Raw genomic sequence first — 23,741 nt, 5'->3', positions numbered from 1 at the left:
TGAACTATTGTGCTTTCGAAACTGCGCCCCTGGTCAGAGTGCAGTCGAGCTGGGACCCCAAATTTATAGAACCACTCCTTAGTTAGCATGTCTGCCACTGTAGAGGCCCGCTGGTCTCTGGTTGGGACAACCTGGGTAAACGTGGAGAAAACATCAGTCAACACTAACACTTGTTCCCTCCCATCTCTAGCAGACTCCAGAAATGAGAAATCAATGGCCAGGATTTAATTAGGTCTGGAGGCCAGCAAATGGCCCACAGGAGCTCGAACCTGTGGTTGCGTATTTTTCGCAACACTGCATCTCTCACATGTTTGGCACCAGTCTTTGATCATTTTCCCCATGCCCAGCCAATAGCACCTTTGCCGAATCAGCTCTGTGGTTCGCTCAATACCTTGGCAACCGTGATGGGTGTGCAGCTGCTGGAACACTTCTTCCCTCAAGCTCTCTGGAAGCACCAGCTGGTAGACACACTCTCCACCATCAGGCCGTTGGTACGTCCTGTACAGAAGTCCTTTCCTCATGGTGAGACAATCCCACTGGCACAGCAACCCTAGTGTTGCAGGATGGAGTCTGTGTCTCTTCACGGCCTGGCATCCGCTGTTGCTGACTAAAAAACAGAACCGCACTAATGGCTGAGTCAGCTCCTTGCAGTGCCATCAGGTCATCGGTTGATCGCTCTGGAACAGCAGAGATAGCATGTTGGGCAATTTCCCCTATAGTCGCAACAGTTCCTTGTACAGTGTCTGGCACAGAAGTCCCGGGGCGAGCCGGAATGGCTACTGCTTCGCTGTGAGATGGATGTTTCCTAGACAGGGCATCTGCATTCTGGTTGCTACGTCCCGGGCGGTACCGCATGGTATAATCAAAGACTGCCAGCTCAGCCACCAAGCGCTGGTCTGTAGCCCCCAACTTGGCTGTGCTTAAATTACTAAGGGGTTGTTGTCAGTCCATACCGTGCACTTGTGGCCCAGCAAATACTCACGGAATTTGTGTGCCATTGCCCACTTCATGGCCAGGAATTCAAGTTTCATGGAGCTGTAGTTTTTCTCTGCAGGGTGAAGGCTCCGGCTGGCATAGGCAACGGGTCTAACCTTGCCATCCTGCTCCTGGGAAAGTATCGCCCCCAGACAGTCATGAGTGGCATCCACCTCTAAAATGAAAGGAAGGTTGAAGTTAGCATACGCTAATACAGGGGAAGACGCCATCTTTGCCTCGAGTTCTCTGAAGCTGTGTTCACACTGGGAGGTCCACGAATCCCTCAGGGCCACCCCTTGGCCTCGGCGTTTTTTTTCCCCGTCAGTTCAGCAACTACTTTGTGGAGGGGGGCAGCCAGCTTGTCAAACCCCTCAACAAACCATCTATAGTAGCTGGCAAAGCCCAGGAATGACCTGAGTTTGGGGACAGTACCCGGGGTGGCCCAGTCAGCCACAGCAGCAATCTTCTTGGGGTCTGTAGAGACCCCTGCGGCAGAAACTACATGCCCCAAGTATTGTACATCCTGTTGGAAGAAATGGCACTTCTCAAGCTTAGCCTTTAATCCCTCCCTCTGGAATCGGCCCAAGACTAGGTCCAGGCGACTGAGGTGCTCATCCACTGTGGAGAAAAACACAACAACGTCATCGAGATAAAGCAGCAAGGAATGGCAATGTTGATCACCAAACAAGCATCAGTCGCTGAAATGTACTGGGGGCATTGCATATGCCAAACGGCATCTGTTGAAACTCGAATAGGCCAAAGGGGGTGCAGAAAGCTGTTTTCATCTTGTCTTGCTCTGTGACCTGATGGTAACCACTAGCCAAGTCAATGGTGGAGAACCACTGGGCTCCTGACAGGGCGTTCAAGGACTCCTCAATCCGTGGTAGGGGAAAGGCATCCTTCCGTGTTTTGCCATTTAACAGTCTGTAGTCCACGCAGAGTCTTAGGCTACCATCCTTCTTCCTCACCAGGACAATAGGAGAGGCATAGGGGCTACAGCTTTCCCATATAACCTGGCTGTCTAACAATTGCCGAATGTGGGCCCTAACTTCGTCATAGTCAGAGGGGGGAAGTCGCCTGAACCTCTGCCTAATAGGAACACTGTCAAGTAAGGGGATGTCATGTGTCACAAGGTTAGTGCAACCAAGGTCCAGGTCAGAAGCTGCAAACAGTATCACGTTCAAGTAGCATGGATCTAACCTTAAAGCACAACCATAAAACCAAGTCCCGGATTTCACCCGGGGGACATTCTGGAGGTATTGTGACCGCGTGATGTGCCTCATTGCTGGGGAGGTATGAGCCGAGAGTGGCGGGGTGTTATGGAGGTATATATTACAACTCGGTGTTGTTCCCGTGCGTGGATGAGCGCATTTCTGCCGGAGACAGGCGGCATGTTGTGGTAGTATTCTGACCGCGTAATAGGGAGAAGGAGAGGCGGTGGTGGAGAGGGAAAAATGTTAAAGAGATGGTGGAATGTATGATTGGAGAGAGAGAAGCGAAAAAGTTGGACGTGATCCCGGTGTCCAACAACACTGTCGCACGCATCGATGCTTTGTCCGAAGACATCCTGGCTACATTGGTCGGTCGCGTGAAGAAGAGTGAGTTTTACTTTCTGCAAGTAGACGAGCCTACAGATGTGGCCAATCTGGCCAATCGTCCGTTACCTTCGTAACGTTACGTCTGTTACCTTTTCGAAGGCACGGTGCAGGAAGAGTTTTTGTGTTTTTTATCTTGTAAACAAACGCCACGCGCGAGCAAACTGTTCTCTCATTCGTCCGATTTTTATGCGGCTCTGTTGCTTTTTTTTTTAAGGTGTGTGTGTGGGGGGGGGGGGGGTTGGGGGTGCGTGAACCCGGTCGGGATGTAGAAGGGGGTGCGTGGCCTAAAAAGTTTGGGAACCGCTGCCTTAGGGCAAGGTGCTACCAAATTGGGGGCAATGGTCTGAGCAGCTGGTCCCTGTACCTCTGAGCCGGTGTCCTCCCCTCCTGATGTTTGACTCTTCACATCAGGGGGAAGAAGTTTCCCGCATCCTGAGCAGCAGAGGTTGCTGCTGTGGGATATGAGGCCCTGGATTGCTGAACCTAGGAATCAGTACGTTCATTTTGTCAGTCTCTGGCATAGTGACCTGGTTTTTGACAACGCCTACATATAACGACCTAGTGTTTGGGCGTGTTGGTTTAGTGTAATCAGGATGTTGCCGTACTGCTTGTTTTAACTCCCTGTGAAGATCAGAGTCAAGAACATGTTCAACAAACTGATCTCTAAGGAGGGTGGGGGCACTGCTCATTCCTCTTGGAGCAGAATGGTCAACCTTTTCCATGAGACAGTACAAAGCATGTAAAAATTCTTGCAATGATTTTCCTTCCTGCTGTTTCCTAGCAAAGAAACTCTGCTGCAAAGAAACATAAGATTTGGCACAACCATACAAATCATGGAGAATAGCAAAAAATGTTCCCAGGATCCTCCCTGTCTGCTCTAGGCTGGTACCGAATCTCATCTTTGGCTTCCCCCTCCAGATGATCATATATAAAATAAGCTTGATCAACGGGTCTCAGCTGCCTGGTTCTCAGCGTGGCCCGCATCTCTTCAACCCAATGCTCCACCGGGATCCCAGACGTTCCCCAAAAGGTTGGACATTTTCGTTCCCTAGGGATATAAAGCAAACGTTGAACAGGGAAAGGCTCATTGGGAACAGGGTGTTGTGAACTAAATGGGCTATCGAGATCTGAATCCAACTGGGGTGAATGGGCTAATGCTCGCTCCTGCAGCAGCTGCTCCTTTTCAGCCTGTAACTGCTGGACCAAGTCTGTCAATTCCTGTAGCTCACTGGCCATGGCTGAAATGAAGATGAGTCAGTAAAGGCACTGTCAATGGAAGCACTTTAACTTCGTCGGAAGGATCCAAGGAAAGGCAGCACCAGTGCCTCAGCCGGTCCCTCAATGTGCACACTGCTGTCTTGTTTAAACCACACAAAAAGAAAGAAAACAAACTCTGGACTAACTAAATATAAAAACAAATCCTTGTCTCGTAAGCCTACCTAAACCGCCACTGTACCACTGCCAACAACGCCAGAATGTGACCACGGGCCACGACAAGGCCCGGATTGGGTTTCGTATTTACAGTGCACTGCACCTTTAATACCGGCTCAAACCACTCAAAACCCCACAGATTATATTTAAGGGTACATGTGGCAGTGAATGACTTACTGAGACCAAGGATTAACAAAACAGCAGTGGCAGTTAACGTCTCCTGCCTGCTTACTGCACAATCGTGATGTGACCTTTCGTGTCGAGGCTTCGAAGCTTGTGTCGAGTAATCCAGGAAGATTTTTATGAAGAGCGTATCGAGGCTTGTGTCGACGATGTATGTGGCGACGTTCGAAGCTTCGCGAACCAGCCGTACCACGTGACTGATTCAGGAAATGGTTCACGGGTTTGGCGTGCGATTCGAAATGAAAGGGGCCGCGAAACGCAATGGATCCCCGGTCACATTTTGTGTACTTAGGACTTTATTGTGCATTTGTTTACGAACTACTCAAGCTTCTTTTTTTCTGCGATGGAACCAGCAAGAAAGAGGAGATGTTCCCTTGTCTGGGAACATGTTGAGCTGATCTCTCATAGTAAGCAAGGTATGCACATAGTAATAAGCTATTATTGATAACTAGCGGAATATACTGTAAATGTGCATGAAAACAAGCACAGTCACAAACCACATTACACAAACACATTTGGCTGTCGCGCAATGGGTAGAGAGGGTTATCTGGTAACAGCAAGATCAGTGGTTCGATCCTTAGTTGATACATATTTTATGCCGACTTGTACCTGAGCAAGACACTGAACCCCTAACTGCTGAACCGCGGGCGCTTCTCAGCAGCCCACAGCTCCCAATAAGCTAAGGATGGGTTAAATGCAGAAGTCAAATTTCGTATAAGTGTATGACAATAAAATCCTAACTTTAACTCTTTTTTTTTTTTACTTTTCATATCACTTATTTCTCCCCAATTTGTTTCCACTTTCCCTTTTGACCCCGCCATTGTATCATAAAGGCAGACACCATATTAATAAGTTCATAAGTTATGTATCACACATCACAAACATCATTCATTCAATTAAATGCTTCACAGACCAAAGCCGTAGTGTCATTTTAATCACTCCGCCTGTTTTACATTTATTGTCCACTTGATGGCGCAGTAGAGCAAATGAAGCGCCATGAAGCTTCGACCCATGTGTGAACCAATTGGATGGAAAGCGTCAATGCTTCATGAAGCTTCATCTCGCCATCACTACTGCACAACACCCATCTGGAAGGCTTGATGTGGAAGTCTCTTTGGAGCTGGAGTAAAATAAGACAAGGTTGAAACCCACGGAAAATATGTCCCACTTAAAAAGTTAAAGTTCACACCTACCGAGAGCCTCGAGGTCAGAGAGAGGGAAAGACGCAGCTCATGGCATGGCTATTTATGGTGGAACAAACTAATTGGGAACCAGGAAGTAGGAGGGGCTAAGGCCTACCCAGCTCCACAGTAGCCCAGGAGGGACATTTCATTGCTGGCTACATTCGTAACAAGCGGAAATTGACACTTGTTGCTTGCTTCTGTAGGAAAACACACAAAAAATTACGAATAACTGTTCTTCAGATATCATACGAGATAATATAATATAATATGCAATATTATATTATCTGCTTATGGAAATGTCCTCCTGTCATTCAGTCACATATTTAAACTCATGACTTCACAATCACCACAAAATAAAGATGGAAAAAAAACAATGCCTGGAAATCGTTGAGCGAAGTTCATAACAGTTGTCGACATGGACAGTGTCGCTAAAAGACCAATGATTGTATTTATTAAATCCAAGAGTCTAAGACTCTAGTGTGACTGAAATTATTTGTGTGGATGTTCGGTTTTAAATCAAACATTCCTGATCTCTAACCAGAAACAGAAAAACACACAAAAGCACAACACACACACACACACACACACAGAGAGAGAGAGAAACACACACACACTCCCTGTGGCCCAAAAGCCTCTTCATGTTTTTATGGCTTTGCTCTGTGAGAGAGTCTGTGAGGGTGAGCTGTTACTACTCTCCTGTGCAGTGTGCATGTGTGTGTGTGTGTGTGTGTGTGCCAGGTCAGCAGAGAGAGAGGGGAGGGGCTCATCATGTCACATCCTGCCTCTGGAAGCAATTAGCTTTCACACGCATATGCTGCACAGACTCCATCACTAACACACACTCTCGCTAACATGTTTTGCCGGCTCTTTCTCTCTCTCTCTCTCTCTCTCTCTCTCTCTCTCTCTCTCTCTCTCTCTCTCTCTCTCTCTCTCTCACACACACACACAGGTGAAACTGAAAGAACGTGTTCTCGCTAATGGAGTTGGCAAATATTATCGTATTCTCTGTCTCCTTTCTCTTTCTTTTTTTTCTCCACAAACAATTTCGGGTTTCACTTCCAGTTCACAAATATATAATATATATATATATATTTGAGATATAGATTGAGAGCACAAAGCTTGATGAGCATAGCAGCAGCAGCTTAGGGGAGCTCCATGATACCAATGTGTCTACACCAGTGGTTCACACAGTGGGTGCTGCTCGAGGAACGGTTACCCCCACGGGTCCTTTGATGTGTTTTTTAATAACAATGCACCACATTAACTTAATTTATTGGTACAATTTCAACATCTGAAAACAGAAGAAAAACTAATTTATATATAAAAAGCACTGTAGTAAAAACTAGGCTATTAATCTAGTTATGCCACAGCAATCCATGACGACTCATGGCAAGAACGCATGGACAACTTGTCGCAGTAGCACAGCACACTTTCCAGCGTGGGAGTTTTACAGGAGCTCAGCAGTCCAAAGAAAAACGAGGTCCAGAGCAAGCAATAAAGATCAAGCTTCTGCGCAGTGAACAGAGCTCAAAGAAATGCTGACACATGTCAGACCTCAACATAGTCTGAGTCCACTGAATCTGAGCCCAGCAACAACACTGAAATCAGTGTGAACGAGGCTTAATGGATAGGTTCTGGCTGCTTGTGGAAGATAGATGTGTATCATTGTACGATAGCACTGTATTGCACATTTCCAACATCATGTGTGATTTGGTTCTTTCATCCCTGGTGTACATGAAACACAAAACAAACCATTTGAAGTTAAGTATTTAATTGATAAAATATAATATAATACAATATGATACAATATAATATAATATAATTAGTGCTGGGCAACGATTAAAATATTTAATGAATCGCATTGATTTATTTTTTTTATTGTTATGGCAAAGTTCAATGATGAATTCAAAAGTAGTGTATTGCACACTTTTATTTTAAAAGTACTGCTATATGAACAAAAGGGCAATAACATTTGGTTCACGAGATGCAGATAGCATGTTTTATACTTAATGTGAATATAATTCATACTTTGTTGGCATCTTATTCTGAAAACCGGATGTTCGTCTGAAGAAACCTGATGTCTCACGTTAATCTTTCAGCTAACTTTCAAAGTCCTTCGCTCGCTCCCGATCTGTGCCGTTTAAATGCGTTTACCGTGAATTTCAGCATATAGGTGCACTAAAGTGTAAGGCAAGGCAAGGCAAGTTTATTTGTATAGCACATTTCAACAACAAGGTAATTCAAAGTGCTTCACATGAAACCATTAAAAGCATAAAGGCAAAAGTAAAGGAGATTTAAAACATACATTGAAACAATAATCGATGTCTCCCTGAGACATTGCGCTGCACGCAATCAACCATACACTGCCGCAATTCTGCAATTACTCTCACACAAACCACGTCTGGAAAAGATCTCTGCCGATCTGCGTTTTATAGTGTACGCCTTGCACGAACTCGGTCCCGGAGGAAATGGCGATATGTTGTGCAGTCCTTTTAAAACCATTACAAGCATCAAAACATAAGGCAAAAGAAAAGGAGATTCAACAGCAATTAAGAACAGTGTAAGAAATAAATTACAGTAGTAAAATGCAGAAATGCAGGAAATTGATTTATATATCAATTGAATGTGGTTCAATTAAAGGCAGCAAACAGAAAAGTCTTCAATCTTGATTGAAATGAGCTGAGGGTCTCAGCAGACCTGCAGCTTTCTGGGACTTTGTTCCAGATATGTGGAGCAGAAAAACTGAACGCTGCTTCTCCATGTTTAGTTCTGACTCTGGGAACAGAAAGTAGACCGGTCCCAGACGACCTGAGGGGTCGGGATGGTTCATAAGGTAGCAGCAGATCAGACATGTATTTTGGCCCTCAACCATTCAGTGCTTTGTAAACAAACAGTCGGATTTTAAAGTCAATTCTTTGTTGGACAGGAAGCCAGTGCAAAGACATCAGAACTGGGGTGATATGATCCACCCTCCTGGTCTTAGTGAGGACTCGAGCTGCAGCGTTCTGAATCAGCTGCAGCTTTCTGACGGACTTTTTACAGAGACCTGTAAACACACCGTTACAGTAGTCCAGTCTGCTGAAGATAAATGCGTGGACAAGTTTTTCCAAATCCTGTTGAGACATAAGTCCTCTAATCCTTGATATATTCTTCAGGTGATAGTAGGCTGATTTTGTAATTGTCTTGATATGGCTGTTCAGGTTGAGGTCTGAATCCATAACTACACCTAGATTTCTGGCTTGGTTTGTGGGTTTTAACATCAGTGATTGAAGCTGAGCGGTGATTTTCAATTGTTCGTCATTGGTACCAAAAACAATTACTTCAGTTTTATCTTTGTTTAATTGAAGAAAATTCTGGCACATCCAGTTGTTGGTTTGTTCAATGCAGTTACCCAGCCCTTGTATAGGATTATAGTCCCCTGGTGACAGAGTTATGTAGATTTGTGTGTCGTCTGCATAATTATGATAACACACTTTGTTGCTTTCCATAATTTGAGCTAGTGGAAGCATGTAGATGTTGAACAGAAGAGGCCCCAGTATTGAACCTTGGGGAACACCACATGTCATTTTAGTCAGCTCTGATGTGTAATCAGCTACAGACACAAAGTATTCTCGGTCCTTCAAGTAGGATTCAAACCAGTTAAGTGCTGTGCCAGAGAGTCCCACCCAGATGTTTAGTCTTTCTAGGAGTATGGCATGGTCGACCGTGTCGAATGCAGCACTGAGATCCAGTAACACTAAGACTGAACATCTGCCATTGTTTATGTTTAAGTGGATGTCGTTGAAAACCTTAACACGAGCACTCACACGAGTACATTCAGTACTGTGGTGCTGTCGAAAGCCTGACTGGAAAACATCAAAGCAGTTATTTACGGCCAAGAAGTTGGTCAGCTGTTGGAAAACCGCTTTTTCAATAATTTTACTTAAAAATGGGAGGTTTGATATTGGCCTATAATTTTTCATTGATTTATTTTTTTTATTGTTATGGCAAAGTTCAATGATGAATTCAAAAGTAGTGTATTGCGCACTTTTATTTTAAAAGTACTGCTATATGAACAAAAGGGCAATAACATTTGGTTCACGAGATGCAGATAGCATGTTTTATACTTAATGTGAATATAATTCATACTTTGTTGGCATCTTATTCTGAAAACCGGATGTTCGTCTGAAGAAACCTGATGTCTCACGTTAATCTTTCCGCTAACTTTCAAAGTCCTTCGCTCGCTCCCGATCTGTGCCGTTTAAATGCGTTTACCGTGAATTTCAGCATATAGGTGCACTAAAGTGTAACTGACTATAGGATGTTTGCTGCTTTTATCCCACTGTTCTTGTCATCCTCTTGTTGTTATGTATATGTATTGTTTCTTGTCTTTCAATTAAAAAAAGAAAAAAAAAGTCCTTCGCTCGCTCCCGATCTGTGCCGTTTAAATGCGTTTACCGTGAATGTGTCTGCTGAGTTGACCACGGAGATCTGAGTGTCTGCTGACTTTACCGCAGCGATGTCCAGTAGTCTCCAGGGAGAGCAACAGCTGGTGTCCCATCTCAAAAGGCTCAAGGACACACACACACACACACGCGCGCGCGCGCGCACACACACACACACACACCCACACACACACACACACACACACACATACACACACTATAGGATGTTTGCTGGCTTTTATCCCACTGTTCTTGTCATCCTCTTGTTGTTATGTATATGTATTGTCTCTTGTCTTTCAATAAAAAAAAAAAAATTATAATAAATAAAAAAATATGTGTTAACGCGCGATAAAATAATTGTCGGTGTTAATTAATGAATACGTTCACGCGAAATGAACGCGTTAACTTGCCCAGCCCTAAATATAATATAATATAATTTCTGTGTACATATTTGCATGTAATATTGTGGCTCAGGGTGCCAAAAACATTTCATTTAAAGGGGTACCGTCTGAAAAGGTTTGGGACACTGGTCTGCATTAAAGTCAGGATTTAACTTATTTTGAGAAGATGACATCAGGTAGAACATGTGTACCATGTGGTACGTCCAGGAACAGGCTGGTATTCTGTGATATGACGTGACGGCCACACATAAATTAAAAGGTTGGCTGTAAAACACAATGGGATAATTTTGATGATCATGCTTAATGTTTGGAAATGACAGAAACTGAAGGGACAACTCTGAAATGAATTCTACCAACTATCAATTTAATTCGAAAAACTCTCTCTCTCTTACATTAATCATCTCTGATTCATGACGCCCTACAGTTGAAGCTAAAGTGTAGCTTTCATCTGCCTCCCTGGTCCATCAGAGGGAAGAGCAGCTGTTCCTAATACTTTGCACAGTCAGTGTCGTTTCTTTTTCTCCTTCTAAAATCTACAACGCAAGATCATTCAGCGGTGGCTCGGTCCAAAGTCATCATTTACCTTCTACGGATCACAGAGCAGATGTTTTTAAGCAAATATTCTTTATAGTGGGAATTTCACTAGCTTAGGGCCCGACCTCGGCAATTTGGCCGGCTGGAGAGTTTTAGGGATGGTTGGTGGAGGGTAGCCTGAGCGAAGCGGTTTGGGGAAAGGCTAGTTTGATGGTCCACTGCGGCTCCCGGGCCTTGCAGACCCCCCCCGGTCCATGTGGGACAGTAGTGGCTGTGGAGGCAGGTGGCCTTCCGGGAGTGGTTTTAAAGAGGGGCGGGAGGGTGGGGTGCGAAAGGCGTAGCAGGCTGAGCTATGGTGGCCGTGGGTATTTGTAGGGTGTGGCCGGAAGTGGCCCCGTTGAGGTGTGGCCCTGCTCCTGAAATTCAGCTAAGGTTTATCTCCAATTCACTAGCTTAGGGCCTCACATCGGCGATTTGGCCGGCTGGAGAGTTTTAGGGATGGTTGGTGGAGGGTAGCCTGAGCGAAGCGGTTTGGGGAAAGGCTAGTTTGAGGGTCCACTGCGGCTCACGGGCCTTGCAGACCCCCAAAAGCCTGCCTACGGGAGCAGTGCCGCCTGCCCGTTGCGCATGTCGGTGGCGCTGTAGCGAGTGTAGAGTTGGTAGGCGTGGGAGGGCCAGCGGCCCAGGCTTTGATGAGGTGGTCTGGGACTCCTCTGCTCGCTGCGGTGGTGGCGGCTCCTACGCGGGAGGAGTGGCCAGAGAAGGAGCCGGGATTGATCCCGGAGATGGTTAGGATTCCCCTGAAGTGCGAGAGGAACCAGGATCGGTCGGCGATGCAGCCAGTCTCGGTGGTGAACAGTGGTTCGTGGGGGGCGGTTTGCTGTGTTTTCCTGGTTTGTAGTTAGTGCATGAGGGGTTCGTAGGGGCTCAGGTGTGAGTTGAATTTGAAATATAGTACGGGGACCGGCAGTTGCGTTGCTGCGATACGTTGCGTGGGTGCGATACGTTGCGTGGGTGCGATACGTTGCGTGGCTGCGATACGTTGCGTGGCTGCGTCATTGCGTCGTTCCGTTGCTGCGTTCCGTTGTTGCTTAATGTGATCCGTTGCTGTGATCCGTTGTTGCTTGCTGCATTGCTGCGTCGTTACTTGCTGTGTTGTTATGTTGCTGCGGTCCGTTGCACTGTGTTGCTGCATCCCGTTGTTGCTTGCTGCGTCGTTGCGTTGCTGCGTTACGTTGCTGGGGTACGTTGTTGCGCTGCATTGCTGTGTTCCGTCGTTGCAATGCGTGGCTGCTGCGTTCTGCCGTTGCTGCATTCCGTTCCGGCGTTGCTGCGTTCCGTTCCATTCCGGCGTTGCTGCGTTACGTGGCATGGCTGAGTCGTTCCGTGGCTGCGTCATTGCACTCCGTGGCTGCATTGCTGCGGTCCGTTGCTGCGGTCCGTTGCTGCGTTGTTGCGTTGCTGCGATTAGTTGCTGCGTTCAGTGGCTGCATTGCTACGTTCCGTTGCTGCGTTCTGTTCCTGTTGCTGCGTCCCGTTGCCTGCTGCGTTCGGTTGCTGCATTGTTGCGTGGCTGCGGTCAGTGGCTGCGATGCGTGGCTGCTGCGTTCTAGCGTTGCGTAGCATGGCTGAGTCGTTGCATGGCTGCGTCATTGCACTCCGTGGCTGCGTTGCTGCGTTTCGTTGTTGCTGCGTTGCTGCGGTCCGTTGCTGCGTTGTTGCGTTGCTGCGATTCGTTGCTGCGTTCAGTGGCTGCGTTGCTACGTTCCGTTGCTACATTCTGTTCCTGTTGCTGCGTCCCGTTGCCTGCTGCGTTCGGTTGCTGCATTGTTGCGTGGCTGCGGTCAGTGGCTGCGATGCGTGGCTGCTGCGTTCTAGCGTTGCGTAGCATGGCTGAGTCGTTGCATGGCTGCGTCATTGCACTCCGTGGCTGCGTTGCTGCGTTTCGTTGTTGCTTGGTATCTGCATGGTAGGAAAAGCGGAATGGGGGAGGGGGACAGAGGAGAGGGAACCTGGCAACCCGGTGCCAGGACTTAGGGGGGGACAGAGGCAAGAAGACCTGGCAGCCCGGTGCCAGGAATATGCCTAGTAGGAAAAGCGGAATAGGGGAGGGGGACAGAGGAGAGGGAACCTGGCAACCCGGTGCCAGGACTTAGGGGGGGACAGAGGCAAGAAGACCTGGCAACCCTGGTGCCAGGAATCCGCCTAGTGGGAAGAGTGTGCGTAGTAGGAAAAGCGGGATAGGGGAGGGGGACGGGGGAGAGGGAGCCTGGCAGCCCGGTGCCAGGACTAAAAGAGGGGGACAGAGGCAAGAGGACCTGGCAACCCTGGTGCCAGGAATCCGCCTAGTGGGAAGAGTATGCGAAGTAGGAAAGCGGCATTAGGGGACAGCGGAAAGGGAACCTGGCAACCCGGTGCCAGGACTTAAAGAGGGGGACGGGGCCAGAAGACCTGGCAGCCCGGTGCCAGGAATCGCCTGGTGGCAGAGTATGCGTAGTAGGAAAGCGGCATTAGGGGACAGAGGAAAGGGAACCTGGCAACCCGGTGTCCGGACTTAAAGAGGGGGACAGAGGAGAGGGAACCTGGCAACCCGGTGCCAGGACTTACCTGGTGCCTGACGTGACTTTGGGAAGGTTTGGAGGAGTTGGCATGGTGTGCTTTGTTGCGTCGACTCTCTTTTCCCTTTCTTCTCTCTTTCCTTGTGGGGGTGGAGGGGGACGCTGTGAACCTGGCAACCTGGAACGTCGAGGCCGGCGGGGCGGGGCTTGGTGGTGCGTGATTGCGTCACTGACTGCGCGCCGTGTGTTGTTGCTGGAGAGTCAGTCGCTGCGTGGCGAGGTGTCATGGCGGCTGCGAGGAGTTGCTTTCTTGCCGCGGTGCTTGTGGGGGATCCCACTCTCCTGCAGCTCCGTTAACAGGCGCGCTATGGTCCAGGCGGCGATCCTGGGCGGGTTGGTTCCGCTGGGGGATGCGGTCAGGGCGCGAGCGCCGTGGCGGTGGCTTCGAGCGCGGCGTACTGGGAGGCTGGAGTCGCCGGAAGCCGGGCTGTCGGAGGTTTGTCCCCGAGCGCTGCGTCCGGAGCGAGCGGAGGAGGAAGGGGGAGACTTCCGCGTCTGTTGCCCGCGTTCGGGGGCAGCGGATCGCCGACTGCTACGGAGGCGTGCCGGGGTGGGACTTGGTTCGCTGGAAGATGACGGTCGGTCTGGGTCCCCGTACTGGCGGATTTCCCGGAGGGAGGGATTCTGGTCGATGGATGTGGCTGGTCGGCGGGTTCGGCTGCGTTGGGCCGCCGGGGCGCTCTCGGAGGCGATCGGTGGCGTCTGGAAGCCCTGCCTCGGTGGAGTGCGGCCCCGGGCTGTGCGGGTGGCGGCTGGGGAGGCGAACGGTTCGTCGTCATCGGAAGGCCCGGTTAGTAGCAGGTCCATGCTGGCGAGGTAAGGGGTTTATTTTCCTTTTCTGTTCGTTGTTTTGCGGTGCTGCGGGGCGTTCTTGCACTTTGGTGCGAATGGCGTAGCAGCCTTCTTCTTTTCTGAAGGCGTAGCAGCCTTACGGTTTGGTGCGAAAGGCGTAGCAGGCTGAGCTATGGTGGCCGTGGGTATTTGTAGGGTGTGGCCGGAAGTGGCCCCGTGGAGGTGTGGCCCTGCTCCTGAAATTCAGCTAAGGTTTATCTCCAAAAAATATTCTTCACATATGAGTCCTGGAGGAAATTAGCTAAAAACTCTTATGTTCCACAGGTCACATGTTGCCCTCCGTAGTAAAATCACATTTATGGTCAGCACATACTCAACACATATGAACGCTGTAGTGTGCACGGGCTGAGTAGTGCCCTATTTTGTGCTGAGTCATGGAGAAATACTGCAGCAAAACTTTGATTCAGTCAGACTGCTGAGAACCCCACCATTAAATGAAAAAAAAGCAAGACATGGCACTTGAGTCACTGTTAGGGTGGTATTCATCATCAGTTTAATATTACACCTACAATGACGTTATACATAGGTGATTTATTTTTATTCATCACTTTTCTACGTACATTAATGAAGTCTTTTTATCTAACCTGAATGTGACCTAAATATTTTGTTATCCCCCATTAATGGACCTTGTGGTCGTTAGAATAAAGACGGTTCTCCCAAAAACCAAAAGCTCAAGTAGCGTGACATTGTTAAAGTGCCATGAAACCTCCTCAGGTAGAAAATTGGTGGATGATTTGACGCTTAAGGCTGCTGTCAGATCCCATTTCATACAAAGAGTGAATGTCGGTTTCTTCTAACCATGTCCACAGTTTTTCCTTGACATAAACCGAGTGATTTTAATTAACCAAGAAGATTTTGGCAACATTGACGTACGAAGCAGCCAGTGTGCCGGAGCAGGAAATGCTCATACAGTATGGATTGTTTTGGATGGCAATGACAAATGACCTACCTTGTCATTTGGACATGTTGTTTTTAACATTCCTGGTACTAATAGTCAACCCTGTGAGCAGTTTGCTTTACACATTACTATACTATACTATACTGTCCCTCACTAGTACGTTACACCCTCTGCAGTTATTAAACTGTAACCTTACTGTAGACCCTAAACGGTGCCTTGAAAAATGGGTTCAATTATTTGAACGGCCATCTTAGTCTTTGAAGAAGAGTCAGGCAGTCCTTGAAAAACTCTGTACATTGAAATAATCCTGAAACAGCTCTTGATCATTGCAGGGAAAAACTGACAGCAAGAAATTTCTGACTTAACTGAACCGGATCACTTTGTCGGAACACAGATGAAGAGGCCCTGTAGCGGGCAGTTGGCAAATGGGGTGCGACAGTGACAAAGTTGGCCGTCATGCAGGTGCTGCAGTTCATGGCAGCCGCCCATCTCGTGGTGCCGCTGGGGCTGCTGCACGTGCAGCGCCTGCATAGATGGTTTGCCAGCCTCCGCTTGGATGCCACGAAGAACAAACTGCAAGTGGTTACCATTCCCCCTGGGTAGAAAACGATCTACACTACTGGAGGTTCCCACAACACCCGTTGATGGGAATGACACAGGAACGAGTGACATGAGACGTCACAGTGCTCACAGATGCATCGCGGACGGGAAGAGCGGTTGGAAGCATGTGGCCTCTGGTAGAGGGGACCTCTGTTTGAGCGGTGGAATATGTGTGGACGTGGCGTGGTCTACACCCCGTCCATTCATACTTCTACCTCATGGACATGTCGGGCTGTGCTTCCTGGAACAACACAGGACTGGTGAAAAGGGTGGGGTGTGTGTTGGTTGCGTTGCACCTGTAATCCTCTTCCATCTGATCTGGAAGGGTTCCTTGTTCCCATTATAGCTGGTTCTATACTGCACATTGCTTATTGCTTGGTTCTGACGAGGTCAACAAAGCTCTTCTGCTCGTTGATTTTCTCCACTATACCATTCTGTAGGTTCCTCACCAGCATCGCCTGTCTGTCCACGTGATTCCAGAGTTGAAGAACTCAGACAACTACTGTCGGAACCCAGGGGGAATCAGCGACAAGCCCTGGTGTTACACCTCAAATCCCAACATCCGCTGGGAGTACTGCGCTGTGCCCCAGTGTGGGGAGAAAAGCATAGAAGGTACTGTCTTTGTCCGTCCTCTGTTCTGTTCCAATTCTTGGCTTTGTCACCAGAAAACTCACCCATCAAAGAGAATGTATAGGATTCTATTTCACCAGTTAGCAGCTAACATGCAACTGTAGATTAGCTCACCAGCCCACCAACAAATGAGTAAATGCAGATTGTTTTTTCATTTACAATCAAGATAAAGTTTCAAGAGCACATTCACAGCCCAGCACCTTCATTTTAACCGTCTGTTTTTTTAGTGATGAAGCCAGAGTCGCCAGGCCCTCGTCACACCACTCGTCCTCCTCCCACAGCATCGTCTCCGGCTTACTCTATGTCCGTCATCGTCATCATCCTGATTGCGTTTGCAGCTGCAGTCTTCCTGATCATCTGCATCCTCGCCTGCCACAGACGGAGGAAGCAGTGGAGAAACCAGAAGAGGTGAGATATAGACGAGATGCGCGGTACTTTATATATCCGTGTGTCCAACCTTTCTATCCCTCACTCCCTCTTTCCCTCCGCAGAGCGATGGAGACCCCGACTCTGAGCGCTCTTCCATCGGAGCTCCTGTTGGATCGACTCCACCCCAACCCCATGTACCAGAGGGTTCCGCTGCTGCTGAACTCAAAGCTGCTGGCCCTCGAGTATCCCCGGAATAATATACAATATGTTAGAGATATTGGAGAAGGAGCCTTTGGACGGGTTTTCCAAGCAAGGTGAGAAGGGGAGGAAAGGGGAAGTAGATGTACACAATAGCTATCTATCCAAAAGGGCAATAAAAGAAGGAAAGAAGGAATGGAGTTAGAAATTGATAAGGAGAGAGAGGGAGAGGTTGAAGAGCCTTCCACCTAAAATGTGAGAGACTGTACAAAGAAGGACATTTTCTGGCAATATTCCATTACTTAGACTAGTATATAACATTGCCGTGTAATATCATAATTGCCGTCAGGGGCTAACAGGAATGAGGACCTTACTCAGGCAGAGGAAGAGAACAGGACCTGTGTGGCCTAACAAGGCCACTGGTCATTCTGAGAGCTGCTGCGTCATTCACAAACTCACAAGGGGAGCTGTTACAGGTGTCCCTTTCAGTCCACACCGTTCACAGCAAGACACCGAAGTCTTAAACTGATCCCTATGATCCGACCAAATTCCACCTGGGTCATACAGTCGTTGCATTTCTGAAATGTCATAAATCTATCAGGCTTGAGGTTGAACCACTGTTAAACAGCATTGACACTTCCATGACATCTCACCAAAGGTTATTCTTTTATTTTTCGTGCATACTTTATGCTATAGACTGCATTTGAGAACTATGACCTTCTGTCCATGATGTTGCACAATGCCATTAGGTGGAGAACAACAGAGATATATCGCGGCAGTACAGTTAGCACAGTAGTCTAGCAGTTGATGGCATTTTCACAGTAGCACCTGCATGTAGCCATGCAGATCTGGGAGACGTCCTTCAGGCTATCTGGTAATCTCTTAATGAAACTGGAATGGTGCCGTATATAGACACACCTGAGAACTTGACACACTCTCCCATACACACATATTTGGATAACTATACATGTGAGGGCATTGGTGCAATATATTCCCGACTGAACACCTGTGACTCTAATTTCTACAGCTAGATACCCAACCTTAACGTACAAACCTCGCACTAATTCTAAAACTTCCAAAGTCTTGGCCCTTTAACACCTCCTGTAGGAAGTGATGACTGATCAAAACGTCTTCACATTCCAACCACATCCTCACCCTGAGGTTCTCAAACTCAAACTTTGTCTATAAAGACAAGAGGACAGAACCACAAAAACACACAAACACACTCATACTTGCATGCATTGACCAGAAACGTGTAACAAATGTGCACATACAGGCTATATCCTGTGCGACCATGCACTCAAGAGTACAGATACACAATCGTATAAACGCACAGGCAGCACATGCGTTATGTTGTGGATGTTCATGCAAACATGAACACAGACACACATGCGCACGCACACACACACAACATACATGCAGAGACATAAATAGACCCGAGGAGTAAATATCTTCCCAGACAGATGGGCTTCAATCTGTAGTTTCCCAATGGATGTGTGAGTGTATATGTGACAGCGACTGAGTGTTTCCATATGTGTGTGTGTGTGTGTGAATGTATAAGTAACTGGCATTTACAATGCACAGCTCTAATACAGTTGCTGCTTTTTAGCAGACTCAAAAGACACATGCGTACAGAAATCTGGTGAAAGCATTTGTAACAAAATGGCCGACACTAGAACTCTTCACTCACATGCAGATGGCTACTGAAGAAGCAACAGCTCCAATCAATACGTCATCTCCTATTCTGTACTAGGTGAACTACCTTAGCATTTGCATGCGTCCATTATCTGCGCTTGAATGTTTTTGTTTTGTTTTCAGAGCACCAGGCCTGCTGCCGGTGGAGTCTTTCACGATGGTGGCTGTAAAGATGCTGAAGGAGGAAGCCTCAGCGGACATGCAGAACGACTTCCAGCGGGAGGCGGCGCTAATGGCTCAGTTTGACCACCCGAACATCGTACGACTCCTAGGTCAGTGTCTATGTACTGCATGTTTGCGTGTGGATGTACGAAACCAGCAAAAGAAAGAGGCTGCACATCTGGATTTCTCATTGTAGAATTGCTGGTTTGCCCGTGAGATATAGGGAAAGTGCAAATATAAAACAAAAGCCAGAGGCAAATGGTTTCAGAACCAGTTTTATACATGTCCAGTCAACGTACTCAAAGCGTACCAATGGATTATTGCACCATTCAGTGATCAAGCCATCACCTGTGTCACCTGTATGGGCTGCACACTTCATGCCCACACTGACTGGGATTGGCTCCTTCTCTGCACACCATTCTCAGTCAAAACAACAGCCCAGGAAATAGACTATGAATCAGTCGGTAAAACCCACTGGAGATATATAGGACTGTTTGCCAGGAAACAAGTGCTGCTTGACAGCTAATGTGCATTTGTTGGCCTGAGTAAAACAAAAGTCCTCTGTTAAAGTTTATCTCCACTAATGCAGCCTATATCTAATCCAATACGAACTGCTCGCATCCAGATAAACTCCCCGGAAGACATTTAGAGATATAACTACTCCATTTGTCAGTGTCTGTGAGTAAACAGGGCCGTTGGCCAATGAGTGAAGTTTGTTTACTTTGGTCCATTTTACGGCTCCAGTGGTCGAGAAATATTTGAAGTCAACACTGCCGAAAATAACCCCCCCAGGAATTGATCAAACGACAGTATGATGCGTTTTCTGTTTTGGAGTGACATTAATTTCGGACGACTCATCCTGAGAGTGACGCCGAAGTCTCCGGTGCACATGAAACCGGAGTTAATCAAATTATTTCGTTAACCTCTGATTACCCCCCAGGACTAATAATACAGCGCAAATCATGTGTAAAAATATAAAGGCAGAATTAGAGATGCTGAGTGTCATCATTTTGTCGCATGTGCCTCTGTGTTCTGTATATTTAGCGATGGAGTGAAACATTTTGAGCATGCAGCTAGCTAGTGACCTTCAGCTGAGGCTGCTGCTGTTTGTGGACACACACACACACACACACAGGAGAGGGAGTTCGCTCTCTGGGGAACTGTCCCACTCTGTGACCCGCGGGACATGAACCCACTGAGCGTGACCTCCTCTCGCTAAAGCTTCCATGTGAGCATGTTGTTGTTGTTGCAGCTCTTGTGCTCACTTGGACGTAGCAGGAAAAAAATATCCAAATACCAAGTATGTGTGTGTTGATGCTTGTTTGACCTCTACAGAACGACAATATCCAAGGCTGGGAAAATTGCCGTATTCTAAAGTGTTTGACTGAATCATATTCTGCATCACCTTGTTCCGATGTGTGTGTTGAAGCTTCTTGATGTTATACACCTCTCCCTAAACACCAGCCTGACATATCTGGTATTTCTGTGGAACTTTTTTTTTTGCTCTATGTGGGTTTGAACAAAGTTTAAGAGACTTTGAGATGACTGAGCTACTGGCTGGTCAGTGAGGTTTCAAATTCATGTTCCACACTGAAACAGAAGTCTGTCAAGTGCACTAAATCTATATTATCATTGTGGCCAAGTGCATTTCAAGTCTCCCACCACATAAAGTGGCCTAATCATGGGCTGCGTCGGAAAGAACACTGAGGCCTTGCAGATCCCGATCTGCAAGGCCTCAAACTAAAAGTTGGCTAAGGAAAGAAAAACTGAAACTTCAGTCTGGTTTCTGGGGGGTATTTATTTTCTTGCTGGCAGTGATTTGTGATTTTCCCCACAGAGCCATAAAGCACTTAAAATCTGAAGTTCGTGTTGTGAATGCAGAGTCACCATGAATGGCACATCTGCAACTTCTGCAGGGCTGCCGGGGCTCTGCACAGTCTTGACAGTGTGCGTGCTCTAATTCCTCTAAACGGTGCACATTGAAAACAAGAAAAAAGCATTTACAGGAATGCATGAATAAACAAGCAGACGACCTCTCTTCCACAGAGGCAAAAGTAAATAAGTAGTCAGGAATGAATTCGGCGAGCGCAAAGCTCTGCCCGTGCTGGAAGACTCCAATGTGCTTCCACCACCATTACTTTAAGGATCTGTCACTTCAAGTCATAGTCACGGTTAAGGAGAGTTTGTATGTCCACCATATTTGATGGAAATAAATCCGCTCATTTATCAGTCAAGGAATGATGTCTGAAAACACTTTCTCTCCCACACTAGGAATGCAAACAGGTCCGGTTGTGGAAGCTGTCAATGCCAATTGCATAATGCTGAATACGGAAACCCCCCAAAAAAGTTATTTGTATCTGAAACTACATCTGAGAGCAGAAGAAGAAGAATAAGAGCAGCCATAATCTGCACCACCTCAAATGTTACATCTCGTCTTTAACACAAGGCTATTTTAGAAACATACTGTGTTTACATGACTGTTCTCCTAATGTAAGAGTGTACATCCTCTATGCGCAAGTTTATTTGTGGGCGCGTGCACGTTATAGTCGTCTGTGTTTATGTCTCGGCTGAATATTTATTTACCTTTTACAGTGAATGAGCTCATTGTGTGGCGCTGTAGAAGGAAAAAAACGCACTTCAGATGATGGAAATAAGATCTCCTCTATGCTTTTTTCTCCCCCCCCCCTCCCAGGCGTGTGTGCGGTGGGCAAACCCATGTGCCTGATGTTCGAGTACATGGCCCACGGCGACCTCAACGAGTTCCTGCGTCGCCGATCGCCCTCCCAGTCGGTGCGCACGCTCAGCCGCGCCAGCCTGTCTGGCCGCAGCTTCTCTTCCGAGCTGGAGGCGGGGCTTCTCTCCTGCGCCGAGCAGCTGTCCATCTCCAAGCAGATCGCGGCGGGAATGGCCTACCTGTCGGAGCGCAAGTTCGTGCACCGCGACCTCGCCACCCGCAACTGCCTGGTCGGGGAGGACATGGTGGTGAAGATCGCAGACTTCGGCCTCTCAAGGAACATCTACTCGGCCGACTACTACAAAGCCAACGAGAACGACGCAATCCCCATCCGCTGGATGCCCCCGGAGTCCATATTCTACAACCGCTACACCACCGAATCGGACGTGTGGGCCTACGGCGTGGTGCTGTGGGAGATCTTCGCCAATGGGATGCAGCCGTACTACGGCATGGGCCACGAGGAGGTCATCTACTACGTGAGGGACGGTCACATCCTCGCCTGCCCCGAGAACTGCCCCTTGGAGCTATATAACCTGATGAGGCTTTGTTGGAGCACACACTCATCAGATAGGCCCAGCTTCAGCAGCATACATCGGATACTGGAGCGGATTCACCAAAGCACGCTAAGCTGCAGCGCTGACGCTGAGGCTGACTGCTAACCTGGGAGAAACAAACGTTCGCCCATTGACTTATGAAGTGATTTGGTGTCTGAAAACATATTCTAAATGAACCCTGGGACTTGAGCATGAGCATTCGTCCAATGACTTCCAATGAATTACCCAATCAGTTCTCTTTGCCCAGCTTTTTCTTTTCAGGAGACCCAAACTGGCACCTTTATCAAATGTTATTGCATCATATACACCTCTCATATTTGAGGCATTTGCATATAGCTTTCTTCTTCAATTCAGGGTACTTTTACTCCTGCGCATCGAGCACATATCCATCTCTGTACGAACCCCAGAGCCTTAACCTTTAAAGACTCAAAGCCAATAACCATGCAAGTACAAACATAACCATTTCAGATACAAATGCACTCAAACATCACGCTTCACCCATTGCATGTGGAATTGTTTTCAAATCGTTTTGAACCATTAAGCTGTTACAAATGGTCTGACTTCCAAACATTGGGGTCAGGAGGAGAATGGGACGTGACAAGACCTTTGTTGTTAACGTCGCCTCTAGCAAATTTCCAAAGTGGCACACAATCACTTTAAACCATTGCTGTTGATTGTTTTTTATAGACAGGTCACTATTCCTTTTTTGGGGCATTCTCGTTTTACTTGTTTCCTTTTTCATGTTGTCGATCTTTGTCTTTTTTTTTGGTGTGAGCTCATTTAAAATTGTTTGACATAACGAGTACATTACAGGAGAGAAGTTAATGAATGATTTCTTCCAACCAGCGTCCTCATCGGCCGTAAGTCTCACACAGCAGCGCAGACACACACACACACATTTGGCCTAATTATAATTTGGCAGAAACTCATTGACTAGGTTCGTTCCCGTGCCTTAAAATAGACTCTTTTTGCGAGTGAAGAACGGGCAAAATGTCCTCTTGAGTTCAAAAATATCCTCGTTCTGAAAGAGTAAAATCTTTAATTGGCTCTCACAAAGACAGAAACTCTCTCCTACCCATCAAACTTTGCTCATTTTAATTGTGTATTCGAGACACATTTCTTACATAATGGTTCCTTATGTTTTGTTTAATAATATCCGGTGACAGAACATTTTTATCTTGTGGTAAAATGCCTTTCAGATGAATGGATTTCTTTTTCAATATGGTGTGATGTTACATTTTCATTTTTTTTGTGTGCTACATGTCATAAAGATGCAGGTTTGTAAAGTATGACATTTCTTTGTATTGCTTGCAAATAAAACATAATAACCACACACGTTTGAGATCTGGTAAAATACAAGATCACATTCTTTTTTGTGCACAAAAGGTGCCTGCACCCCCTGTGCTCACATCTTACCAGAACCAAAACCAATCGTTGAAAACTGGATACACGGTTGATGATGTGACTTAAATGTTGTCACAGTGCTACTTGACATTGTTGAATCATTTGGAGATGTCTGGATTTCTCTAAAAGAATGGGCAGACGAATGGACGGGGCCGTCCATCACCCACCAGTCCTCTCGTGCTCAGCTCAAGCGGTTCGCTGCACCTCGTTGAAAATAAACGGCAGGCGGTAGCCCCACCCGGGCTGCTGTGTCCGGTGTGGCTTCATGGTAAGAGTGCGGAACAGCAGTAAAAAAAA

At 47.2% G+C, this 23,741-nt stretch overlaps 1 protein-coding gene across 1 annotated transcript in view; it reads left to right on the top strand.

The window, feature by feature from the left end:
* The window catches only part of musk (muscle, skeletal, receptor tyrosine kinase), an 80,058-nt gene extending 56,711 nt beyond the window's left edge, over nt 1-23,347 (top strand). The window contains exons 12-16 of the mRNA XM_079289448.1: nt 16,139-16,310; nt 16,556-16,736; nt 16,820-17,011; nt 18,714-18,862; nt 21,445-23,347. Of these exons, the coding sequence (XP_079145574.1) occupies nt 16,139-16,310; nt 16,556-16,736; nt 16,820-17,011; nt 18,714-18,862; nt 21,445-22,145 (1,395 nt within the window). The 3' untranslated portion in view covers nt 22,146-23,347. The remainder of the gene's footprint in view (nt 1-16,138; nt 16,311-16,555; nt 16,737-16,819; nt 17,012-18,713; nt 18,863-21,444) is intronic.
* The last annotated feature ends 394 nt before the right edge of the window (nt 23,348-23,741 follow it).

This window comes from Melanostigma gelatinosum, assembly GCF_949748355.1.
Source record: "Melanostigma gelatinosum genome assembly, chromosome: 18".
Classification (NCBI taxonomy): Eukaryota; Metazoa; Chordata; class Actinopteri; order Perciformes; family Zoarcidae; genus Melanostigma; species Melanostigma gelatinosum.
This window is presented reverse-complemented; position numbering and strand designations above follow the sequence as displayed.